The sequence below is a fragment of the Pundamilia nyererei genome, unplaced genomic scaffold (genome assembly GCF_000239375.1).
Source record: "Pundamilia nyererei isolate P.nyererei 1_Seehausen unplaced genomic scaffold, PunNye1.0 scaffold00012, whole genome shotgun sequence".
In the NCBI taxonomy this organism is placed as follows: Eukaryota; Metazoa; Chordata; class Actinopteri; order Cichliformes; family Cichlidae; genus Pundamilia; species Pundamilia nyererei.
In genome coordinates, this window is record NW_005187413.1 from 2374740 (window position 1) to 2387846 (window position 13107).

Sequence of the window (13107 nt, forward strand, 5' to 3'; positions counted from 1 at the left end):
GTATACACACGTATATACATTTACATGTATACACACGTATATACATTTACATGTATACACACGTATATACATTTACATGTATACACACGTATATATGGCTGGGAGATATATATATATGTATAGTGAATAACCAAACAGCAATCACTCCTCAAACCCTTTCACATTAGACTGATTTTTACAAGAACTAAAACTGCAGAGTCATGTGACACACAAACATTGTTTCTGCAAGAGGAAACTACGGTTATGAGGTACAGGTTAGGCAAGCCACTTTTAGAGTGAGTGAGTGAGTGAGTGAGTGAGTGAGTGAGTGAGTGAGTGAGTGTGTGTGTGTAGCATTATCCTAATACATATTTCTGCTGCCTTAGTCCCATGCAATCTATGCGAGTTAATTGCAAAACAGGTAATAATACTAGAACGCAAGGTAGTGGTCATTCGACTTCATATACTACTGGGAAGCTTAATCTATAGTAATACTGTTTTTTTGGAGATATGAACTTTTATATTTATAATCCAAATATGCGAGAATAATTAGTATCTACAGATATATATTTTTTTATATCAGTGGATGGAAGCAGAAAAAAACATCACTTTCCTTCACATTGAAACTCTCCATGCAGGCAGTTTAATGAAGGATTTATTGGTCTTTTGATGTGAAAATACTGACTGTAAGGGAAAAAAACTCTTATTAGCGTGCGTGCATGTATGCCTGTTTGCTTCACAAGTAAAACCAGCGTGAAGCACTGTGAAAAGTTAAAAATAAAGAACCTAATGAAAAACTGCGAAACATTACCTGACAAGGACATGCTTGTGTGTGGACACATGCCCTTTGCCCCGACACCGCCACAAACAAAACCTCATTCTATAGGAAAAGAATTATCTAGGTCCTACATTTATTACATTAAAATTCAACTGACTGTATTAATCACACATATAGAGAGCAAATACAACCTTTTCATGAGCCATAAGAAAAACAACTTCCCTGGTAATAATAAAAACTCAAGTGATAAACCAATAATCTCAAATCATTACTCCCCTGTTTCAATACATTCAGCAGCATGTGTGCATGGTAAGATCCTACAGATCAGTGTGAGTCTGCATGTGCGTTTATTCCTGAACAGAGGAAAGGATGACGCTGCCAGTGTCGTTATAAATAGCCTGTGCTGCCTTTACACACACACACACAGACATACAGAGGGTATTTCAAAGTCCCTGCATACCACAGTGCTGGGTAATCCCGTGGCTGTCTCAGCCTGTTTAACCTGTTCAGCAGAGAAACTACAGATGCAACAACGCACAGATTTTATATGCCCAATTTACATTCAGACCTGTGCCTTTTAACGAAACAACAGTTTGGCTCCCCTGAAAGGGATTAAGTCTAATCGTAGACTGGAATGTGGGCTCCATTCAATGAATATCTGCTTTGAATTTTGGTTAGCCCTGGACTAAGTTTAGCCCCTGGTCTGAAAAATGAGTCCTACAACTATTTTTATCTCATTCTCTGCATTTAACAGATTCTTGGCTTTACTGTCCACTTTCTAATGACAGAAATTACTTAAATAATTCAGAAGAAAGACACATTATTTATTTAAATAAATAAATAAATACATCCCATTTATAAGAAAACCTGGCAGATACACTAAATTTTCATTTTATCTTTTTGGTTTAGAACCAAGAGCGCTCTTAATGGCTAAGAGTGCAACAATTTAGATTTTCAGTCCATGTATTGCCTGATCAAACTTAAAATAAGTAAGAATAAATTATCACTTCCACATGAGTATTGTGGTATGAAATGATGGTCCCACACTATGAGATGGGAGAAGTTTGTACTGTGATTTCAACCTCTGTTTCAGTTATTGGCAGTTATACATGTCCAGGTCCAAAGTCTCCTTCAGTTCCCAAAAATCGAACACGGGGACCATACTGACAGTTAAACAGTCCAAACTCTTTCAGCTCCAATAAAATGATTAGTGTGGCTGTTACAATCAACTTTAACACCAAGTCATCCATGAAAGAGAGAATTCACAAAGTTTAGCCGAGTTAGGAATCCACTGGAAGTTAGTCAGAAGTATTTATTTAAAAAAACAGAACGAAAGAAAAAAATAAAATGTACAGCTGTTTTATAAGTGCAGATATAAATGAAAACTAACATCTAAATAGCAGCAACATTTGGAGGGCTCCTAAGTTGGGCCAGTTGACATTTAATAATGTACTGCCTGGCTACAGATTTAGTAAATCGTTCTTGGTGAAAATCTTGCTTTTTAGGGTCCCTGATGGGCAGAGATAAATGCCATCATTTGATAGAAAGACAAGTCTGAGTTGATGCATCCATAATGCCAGGTTAGTCATTAATATGTTGCTGCAAAATTTGGATTTGTCACTACAAAAAGGTCCCAACTCAGTAGAGATGCACCGATCAACTCCCCAATCAGGAACTTGGCCAGCGTTTTCTGCCCTGACTGAGAAAAGGCTAATTCATGTATGCACAACACATGCACACAGCAATGCAGACAAATCATCATATGCACATGCACAACCACACACTATGTCAAAACCATCTAACCTCCTCACTGCAAGTGAAGACACAGTTCGCCAAAGTAAAACACAAGAGTGAAAAAGTTCATAACAACAATCCCACTGAGACAAAGAACCTAACAAAGGAAAAGTGGTTAAAGCTACAACTATCCAGATCTTAGAGCCAGACACAAGCCAGCAGCCTCAGCGTGAGCAAAAGATCAAAGCAATTACGAGACAAATTACGGAGATGAGTGGGAAAAGAGAGAAGGGTCAATGCCCTGTTATCTGGTGAAGTTATAAAAATACTAGGAAATGATGCAAGTACCTGACATTTGTTTTGTTATATAAATCTGTTGAACTTGACATTGTTTGCCTACATAAAATATGACAGGTAAAGGTAGGTGTACAGCACCTCATTTTCATTCAATTATTTGTAACTCTTTCCAGTGACGGCAAACTTTATTTTCAATTTTCCAATGAGAGAAGATCTTGTAATGTACTGCAGTTTGGGGGAAAATTCTTAAATTTAACAATTTATTTTATTATGAAAGTAAAACGTTGCATTGAAGCAGAGTGCTATCAGTTAAAATTGAAGAAAATTCCAACTGGTGCATCTTTAAATCCTGATCCTTTTCAATTATGCAATTTTAGATAGCAGGTTAAGTCAACTACTTTAAATTTAAAAACATATGTGTGAAGATTTTCTCCAAAGTCGTTCAGTCACATCAGTCCACAGAACAAAGAGTTATCAATTAAGTGGTTTTAAAGCCGTATTTAATTTGCTGAAAACTTCCTTTTTTAAAAATTAAAAGCTGGGCAATATCAGCAAAATGCACACATTTGTTAAGTAAGCTACCCTACCTCAAATACACACTCACTAATCCTGCTTAGTGCCCCAATCGCTTAAAAGTTTATTATGAACCAGAAAAAGCCCCGACTAGTCACAGCATCAGCTGTTCTTATGGAGGTTCCTAACAGAAGTGACGAGGAAGCAATAAGAAGAGCTGGTTGAACTCTCTAAACTGTGGGCAGAAATACATTTTCCCAAGGGCTCACGTGAGAAAAAGAAGAGAAAACTGAGCATATCTGAGTTCAGTTTATTGGTGTGGCCCTCCACAAGGGTCAGTTTCTCATGTGGCCACCTTGGAAAAAAATCAATTTCCCACCCCTGCTCTAAACACTAAAAACATGTGCTACAGCACTTCCTTTATAACTAAAGAGACAATGCCTCCCCACAATTCATAGTGACACAAACTAATCCATCAGCATAAATGACACAGATAGTGACACAGATTATTGTCACAGATTATACTGTTGTTAACATTGCTTTTTCATTTCATCCCACAACCTGCTCATATATTTCAAACTTTGAACAGCAGCCTGTTAAATCCACAGCAACACTATCATTATTAGTATTAATAATGATAGCTGTATTAAAATCTGCTACCTGGATTCATGAAGGTAAAAATGATTTATAAATATTCAAGTCAGAATTATAAGGCATATTAAATTATCCCAAGTTGATGTAAGGGTTACCATGATTCAGTTTGGAATAAGTTAGATCTCCTGCAACATTTTAAGCTCTTAGGTAATAACCTTATTTACACAGTAAAAGAAAGGTTGTGAGCTAATTGGGCTCATTCATGGAAAATATAAGTAAACAAGATGAGCAGCTAACATTGCAAAATTCCTCTTTATAGGGCTTTTATTCCTGTCTATTTAAAGATGCAAACCAATGAGGTGATATTTCTCACTGGTGGTTCTCTTTATTTGGCCAACCCATAAGAAGACATGGAGTAAATTTAAGTTAGTCCAGACGCTTTTCTTTGCAAGCTCCTTTGACTACGATGACCTGGATGACTGAGAACCTTCACAGACACATGGAGTAAAGTAACTATCTACTGTAGTTTCAGGCCCACATAAAAACCAAAGTAAAGCAATTTAAGTAAAGTAATTTTCAGTGCTGTTGCCGCTTACCTTGCCAGTCTTGTGGTCAAACCACACCAGAGCGTGATTCCTGGACAGCACCTTGCAGTCGAAGGTGGCGTTGTTCTGGGCTGGCCGGCACCGAGCCACCGACCTGCCGATCTTGACGGGCTCATCCAGGTACACATGCCGCTCCTGGAATGGGTGCGAGTTGGGTCGGCAGGCGAATATTGCCAGCGCTGAAGGCATTGATTTTGGCTTGAGAGTATTACTCCAACCAGTGACGAGGGGCAAGTTTTCTTGATCCAGAGTGGCAGGTTTTTCTGGTGCAGTCCCTCCTCCAAAAAAAATAGGAATAATCTACGATATCTGCGGCCTATCTGTAGGCTGAAATGTTAGTCCTCTAATCTTCTAGGCACTAACTAGTAAACATGGTCCTCTCTCGTGTGTGAGAAATAAAAAACAAACCAACAGGTATAAAAAAAGACAGGACATTCCCCTCACTGACTGCCCACCGAAGCTACATAACGACGCTTATATGTGACAGCAGGCACTATGTACAGACCAAGCTGCCATGTGTCAAGACATACATGAGTTAGTATAGCACTGACAGCCCCTCACGTCCATCAAACTCCTTCTGTGCTGACTAAACTGTGTGTTTAACGTATATCAAGAGCAGTAGGTCCAATTATTGCGCGCTTCTGAGCTGTGTTGTCTTCTCTTGCAGCAAGCTAACAGCAGGCACACACCCCAGCGTTCATCACCCTATACACACATACACACAACACACACGCGTCTGTCATTTACTAAAGTGTCATCTATAAGTGTAGTTGACATGTATGGCTCTTCATAATCTGAGTGACCTTGTTGCCCTGATGCAGGGAACCTTAGCTACCTTCCTATCTCCCTACCTTCACCACTCCCTCCACCAGAGAACACCTAGCGAGCCCGAACGCCAAAACACCCCTGAGTTATAAAACTAAAGCAGCTCAATGCCCACTCTTCGTCTGAATTAGTCAGCGGAGACGTTTCAAAACCATCCACCGGGATGAACAGGGGAGGATTATCTGGTCGTCTTGTGCAACTAAAATGCTAATTGGCTAACTCGCTGGTGGACAGGCGAAGCGCTAACTCTCTTTTGGCGTTGTACTAGAAAGCTAGGTTAAGCTAGGCTAGGCTAATGAGTACTGACAAAGTTATCGTCCAGGTCCACAAATTTTTTCGCCCCATCTTTTTCAACCAGTCCGCTTACCGAATGGATACGGTATACCATCCCTGTCACCTGGAGTAAATAAAAGCAACACGCTAGCGTTTCTTTTTGCTAATATAGAGCTCTGCAGGCGAGCGTTAGCATTGAAGGGAGCTACCTAGCAGCTAGCCGGCTAACTGACAGTCAAAGCAGAAACCGACGCGGAAAAATCAGGGGAGTTTCTTGACTGCGGGTCCTCACGCATCACACACCAGTCCGATTATTTTCTGGGGAAAGCCCCAGTAAGAAACACAAGTTATGCCGCTGTCGTCTGTTGCAGTGTACCTCGTGGTTGCCGCTATAAGTTTTATATTAATGCCGTCGCCTTCCAACAGTTTTGTGGAAGGAATCTAGAAGAAGTTGTCCTCCTCCGCAAGTCCCAGCCGCCATACTGTAACTAGAGAGCAGACAGCGGTGGTGCGTTCACTGAACGATAGACAGCCGGAGGGATGCGTTCACTGACCAGCTGACATGAGCACCACCCACTGCTGAGCTCATTAGGTCAGACTCGGAAAAAGTAATGAGCTTAAAAGATAAATACATAGATACAAACAGAATTATGAATTATTAAAAAAATATAACGTGATTAACACTGACGATAAAAATGTAAGCACTTTTTTAAATGTAAAAAAAGTAGATACGAGTAACGTGTTACAAAGTTGGTATTAAAGCACAACATATTTCACATACAAACACCTCTTCAAATAATAATGACAAAGAAAATTACTTTATACCAAAATCCTGTAATCTGTTTACATCCTCTTTGCAAGAGTTCACATGATAATCTAAACGTATTGCACAAAGATTGCAGGACTAGAAACCACCCAGACAGTGAAAATGCCTCAGATTAACGCACAAATACAAATGTGGCTAACTCCCTCAGAGCTCAAAGGGACGTGTGAGGAAATTCTACTATAGACCCAAATCTATTTCTACTTAGTTTATATACAGAAGAACACAAATATATAAGCTAACATAAAAGCTAGAAGCACTGTTTTGGTGAAATAAAACCCTCATAAACCAAACGTTAAACACAAGATAAAACAAATGATGTCAAATCTTCCATGAAACGGTATCATGAAAGTCAAAAGGGCTGAATTTTGTTTAGAATATGGATCTATGAGAAAAGATGCTTTTTTGTAAACCACACAATTTCTCTGTTATGTTGTTTTGTTTTTATCCTTTGCTATGGTTTCCCTGTTTTACTGCAGTGGGTTTTTTTCTTTCAAGAGCATGGACTCATTTGTGTTAAATATGAAAACTGGATTATTGTTCAGTCTTTTTTTCAGAACCTTTCTTCTTGTTTTTTGTTTTTTTCATTGTCCATTACACAGGCCTGAATATATTAATTGCTTAAGAAATATGGAAGTCCTAATAAATGGTATAATCTAGAAAGAAAAAACAGAACAGATTTGTATCTACTTTACTTAAAAAAATCACCTAGTTTCTTTTCAAGTACCTTTTTGATTCTCATCACCTGCAGTTTATTAATCAGAGCAGTATATTTGAGTTTGCATCAGACGGACATCATCCCAGCAATGCAGCTTAGGGATAGGACAGCAGGTTGGGGGTGGTTTTAGAGGAGATCATATTCTGCTTCTGGCCCCAGAAATGTCCCTGTGGTGCTCTGGTGAACAGACAGCTGAGAACAAATCGATGGTGGATGAGACTGTAAAGCAGATAAAAAAAATAAAGCAAAGCTTTGCTGTTTTTTCTTAGATTCAGCCATAATTTATAGGACATGTGACTAAAGTATTCATAATTACTCTCCATAAGTGTTTGGAATTTTCTGCATCAATTTTTTTATTGGCTGTAAGGAAATATAAAAATTATATAATTGTTGCTTCTAGCAGCTGAACTGTGACCAGGCTTCAGTCTACACACTTCACTGAGAAAAGAAGGGCTAAAAGTTTAATTGAACAGTTTTAACACTAACTTTTAAGACTGGGGATGTTGTTGTTTCATCAGCTTTTGGGGAAAAACACTTTTCTTGAAAGAGACAGACAGGTTTGGTTCTCATTCATATTAAGTTAGTCAAGAGGTCGCAGGCATTTTTTTTATATTCCTTAAAATGAAGGAACTTTTTTTCTGTATTGAAACTTTTTCTCAGAGTTTATTGAGTTGTTGCCAGTTTCCTAACTAATCTGAAGCCATTGTTGCTAGTCCTTCTTGTTTTCAATCAGCCTCAATAATACAGCAGAGCTGTTACGAAACATGCAGAGACTTTCCAACATGATCAGAAACATATCTGAACCATTAAAAGTGCCACGTGCACATTAAAGCAAATGACTTCCTCAAAACAAGAAACCCAAAAAGCAGCCTGATGTCAGACAGAGTTATCAACTCCTTACACTCTGAAAGTGAGAAATATTCAGTGCATTCCACATTTTTTCCAGTTTTACCTACTTCCAAAGTGTATGGAGAAGAACAAGGGGCTAAAGAGGTTGAAGATGTAAAGCATTGCAGCCTGTGGCTTTTAGTGTCAGGAGTAACATTGTATAACACTCCACTTAATGCATCCCTTCTCCAGTGATCAAATAAAACCTACACCCATCCATTCACACAGACTGAATATATAAATATTTGCTTGTTTTTTGTTTGTTTCTTTTTTGTGGTAAAAATGTTTTGTTATCTGTAAGTAATTCCTCTTTTCCTCTAAATGTCCAAGACTGGGTAGGTTTGATAAGATCAGAATATTTAAATTCTTGCATGGCTGTTTAGTTTAGTTTTCCCTCATATTACTAAAAATCAATCTTCACAACAAAATCCCAGCAAGAAAAAAGTATGTTGAGCTATGTAAGCCAGTCAATTTCTTCATCACAAGAAAAGGGCATAAGACTTTGTACTGTTGCTTGAGATCTCAGTAGGTCTAAGAGGGCAGAGGATTGAAACAGGATTCACTTTGGGATCAGACTGATCATTAGGCTGTTCCAAATATACCAGAGTGAAGGACCAGATAAGAACTGAGTGACTGACAGACTCCTGCGATGTAAACATCAGACCTTATAGGACAGTGATATTAAAGTCATTTTAAACTGTGGGCCACAAACATACAGCCCATTTTGATGTGAAGTGAGCTGGACCAGTGAAACAGTATTTCTTAGTTTTTCTGTATGATAAAGAAAAGCTGCAGTCATAGATCAAATAAATGTGTCACTATGACTGTTTGGGCTTAAACTGTAAGAAATAAATGTGTAAAATTACAGAAAAGGTTCTGGTAGATCATTTCCCAGACTGTGCTGTAAAACAGAAAGGTTCTGTTCTTTACGGAAAGATCATAATTTCTATAGCTGATAGTAAAAAAAACAGGACCTTTTCTGTTATTTAATTTTGTCTGTTACTTAATTACAGATAGTATGGCAAGTTTATTTATATAGCACAATTCAACAGCAAGGTGATTCAAAGTGCTTTACAGAGACATTAAAAAACAAAAACAAATAAAAAAGCATGATTTAAAATGGAAAAAAAGAAAGGAACAGTAGTAGTTAAAATGTAAGTTTTGAAATATAATTTGAAGTATAATTAAGTCCAGATCCCAAATTGGATTTGGATTATAATTAACCCTTGTGTGGTGTTCGTATTTTTGTTACTCAGCCAGTGTTCATGGGTCTGGTGGACCCGCTAGAGTTTTGGCTTTCCAAATTAACACTATCAAACAATTTTATGTTAAATTACTCAACAGATGTTTACTTCATCCCAATTACAAGACATATGAACAGCAAACATGGTTAAATTTTTCCCTTTACCTTTGTTAGATCACATTTATGAATTAATGTGCTTCTCGTTTTTCTTTTATACAAAATGTTATAAATAAATCAGTTATAATCAAGTGGAGTGAGTGGAAAGACACAACACATTTACACGTGAAAAAATAACTAATTGTTTAATTTTTCTTTTGAAAAAAACTGAACACGGGTCTCACAGATCCGAACACCATACAAGGGTTAAGTAACAAATACTATACATATACTATAAACTAATAGATATTGCACAAATACAGCAAATACTTTGGTGCAATACGAATGGCCATGGGAGAAGTTTATCAGCAAGAGGAACAGTTAAATTTATTAAAATACAGCGCAGTCCAAAATGTATGCCTTACTTCACATTTTCCAAAGCCGTCCAGTGGGCCAGATCAGGGACTGTAGCGGCCCAATTCTGGCTTCTCTGCCTTATATTTGATACCCTTGTTATAGGTTTTCATTTTGAAGTTTTGGAGTTTTCCTGTAAAGTGTTTCTGGTGCAGGTTTTTTTTGTGGGATAGACCCCATCGTGGTCCCTGCGTTGCCTAGCCCTCCTGCAGAGAGAGCAGAGCACCAGCTGTCACTGTGCTAACAGTCTGACTATTATATGAGATTTAACAGCATCTTACTGTGTTTAGCTTCTTAGCCCAGTTTGACATCACTATGTCCATTTAACAGAGGCTGTTTGTGGGATACAAAGCCTTAGAAGCTGAACTCCATTACATCTTAGTTTAATTACAACACTCTTTAGTGATCTGATAAATGTTGGGGTTTGTGTGCTCCCAGACCTCATTCATTGCATTTCATTATCTATCAATGCAAAGTGTTGTTTTTTTTAAATATTTAATGTATTATCACCAATGTCAGGTTATCAATGTGAATATTTTACATTTGAAATTGTATACAAAAACATAAGAATGTATAACTATTACATTCATTATAACTTACATGTTTGTACCATGTGATATTTGAACATCCCCAAAAAGGCCTCACTTGGACTTTGGATTTTTTTTATTAATTTATTTTCTGTTTAGTTGATAACTTAGCTCTTTAGTATGCACAGGTGTTTCGTTTTGTTTCGTTATGTTTTTTTTCTTGGGATAAGATATACTTTATTTATGAAAAAAATACAATAGAAAAATGGGAGCAAAAATGACAAAAAATCATAATAAAACACGAAAAAAGAATAATTGTGTTAAAAAACTAAACATATGACAATAAAGTATGTAAAAAAGCAATGTACATTTACATTTATTTAGTGACAGATCAAATACTGTTTTCTGTGGCTCAAGATATAAAATGCAAGAACAATTAAAACCAAGTCATTTAGTATGAATTGGTTTAAATTTGCATTACTTTACTGAAATCCAGTACTGGTCATTTTGTGGAAAAATATCTTATTGACTTGATTACTATTCTTACCCATAAATAGACTAATTTGCATCACAACTTAGGCCACCAAGGTTTGTTTGTGCCCTCTGTTTGCAGTTTGGTTCATCCATCTGCTTGCTCGGTGATAGAGCTATTAAAGGATTTAGATAAAGCTGATTTACTGCCTTCAGAGTCAGGCTGTAATTGAAGACGTGATTCATTCAGTGATGGGAGTTATACTTAGCAATGTGGATGTGTGTGGGGGGGAGGTGGTGGAGTGGGGGAGTTCAGATCACAAAGAATGAACTGTAGCTAGCGCTGCCAGCAGCAGGTGTCACTAAGGAATATATTATCGTATATAGTAATATGAAAATGATCTTAATCATCAACATGTCTATCAACAGGTGGTCTGTAGTGGTACAACTGAATCATTTGACCACCTACTCAATTCATCAATGGGCTTTGATCAGTGGTTGTTGATCAATGGTCATAGAAACTTGCATATTAATGCTCAAGGAACTGACCTCACAGTCCATTGTTCATTGAATGAGCTAGTTTCAGTCATTGTCCAAATGTACTGTTTAGGTTGGGGAAACCTGCAGTCAGCTGAGACTGAAGAAGTCACTTGGATGAGTGATGAAACATTTCTCCACTGAAAACGCTACGCACAGATGAACAGAATCAACCTTTTGGGATTTACTTACCTGGATGACTAAGCATGCATCAAGACATTTTTTCAGTGTTTTTATTACTGCTAATTTCTGCAATTATGTCATTCACCAAAAACAATTCCTTTACATTCGTAGCAGACAAAAACACTTCTTCAAAGCTATGGTATAGAGGACCTGCTTTGTATGTTTTGTCTCAGTGTAAGGAGTATAAATACATAACCCCCATTTACCACTTCACTGCCTCCATCTCTTCCTGTTTGCAGTGTCCTTCTCTGTCACACCAACCCCTGCATGTGCCTACTCCCATGAACCTTCTCTGTGCTGTTCCTCTTTTCCTCCTGCCTGGAAGCTCCTTCTTCAAAATCCTTTGCATAGTATATCCAACATCTGCCCTCCGCTCATGCTCAAACCATCTCAGCCTGAGGTGTTCCTTTAATCTCGTCAATTCTAATGTCAAATGGAAAAGAAATAAAGTTTTTCCTTCATTCCTCAGGCATCCTCTCACTCTCCAAGAATGTGTTAACCAGTCTGGTTAAAAAGTCCCCTGTTCTCTCTCCTAGACATCACCATTTCTTTACAGGTATGTCACTGGACCAACTGCCTTTTCACTCTTAATTTTCTTCATCGCTCCCTTCATTTCCTCCTTACCGGTCCTATGCACTTCCTGATTATCTTTCTCTCTATCTGTCCTCCTCTCTCACTTATTTTCTTCAGTCATCTGCCTCTTGCTAAAATTGTTTATTTCAGCCCAATATGTGCAAAACATACAAAGTTAATTTGCACAAAAACAACAATCAAACAAAAGAACTTTTTGGATTTTACCCAAAGTTCCTGCCAATGTACATCTTACAGCTTATTTAGAAAAAAAATACACCAAACAAACAAAGATGTTTAGCTTTTTTTTTATTCTTGCATTTTAATATATGGTGCAGATGTTCCCCTTAATCAATTGCATATACTGTCATAGGTCTTTCGTGTATTCGTAGTATTTTAAATTTTGCAGCTGTATCTCTTATCTTAGACCAGGAGTGTTTCTGAGCCAGTTCAAGTACAATCTGAAAACACCCAGCTGAGCCACTACCAAGATCTTAAGAAAGATGAAACCAATCTGGTATCAAAATGAGGAGCATTGAATTTCTGCTACTGAAACACTGTGATAACCACTGACTTCATCGCTTGCACTTTACAGTGTGTTGAACTACACCTGTTGTCAGCCTGTGTCTGGGTTTGGCCACTGGGCCATGTTTGACACCTCTTACTTAGATTATTATCTGTATAAAGCACTTTGTGACTTCTATTTTTGAAAACTGCTACATAAATAAAAAAAAATTTAAAATCTCATAAACATCTCTTAATTTCTACTTATAGTTTAGGTTTATATTTAGGTTTACTAGCTTTGAATTTTTTTTGCCTTAACTAGGTTATGCTGTGACTTAGCAGGTCTAATGTTTGACTTTGGATCTCATAATTTTGATTTTAAAAGCTTTGATTTGAAAAGAAAAATCTCTTCTATCCTGTTTTATGTCTTTTTAAAAATTTCTTTTTATGTCTGTGTGCAAACCATTTGGAAAAAATTAGACCAAATATTAAAAACAACTACGTAATTATTTGTTTATTGATTTTATATGGATTA

At 37.3% G+C, this 13107-nt stretch overlaps 1 protein-coding gene across 7 annotated transcripts in view; it reads right to left on the reverse strand.

Moving 5' to 3' along the window:
• slmapa (sarcolemma associated protein a) overlaps positions 1 to 6124 on the reverse strand; it is an 87132-nt gene extending 81008 nt beyond the window's left edge. For all 7 annotated transcript variants that reach the window (XM_013908609.1, XM_013908608.1, XM_013908607.1 and 4 more), the window contains exon 1: positions 4492 to 6124. In XM_013908609.1, the coding sequence (XP_013764063.1) occupies positions 4492 to 4689 (198 nt within the window). In that variant the 5' untranslated portion in view covers positions 4690 to 6124. The remainder of the gene's footprint in view (positions 1 to 4491) is intronic.
• Between the last annotated feature and the right edge of the window lie 6983 nt (positions 6125 to 13107).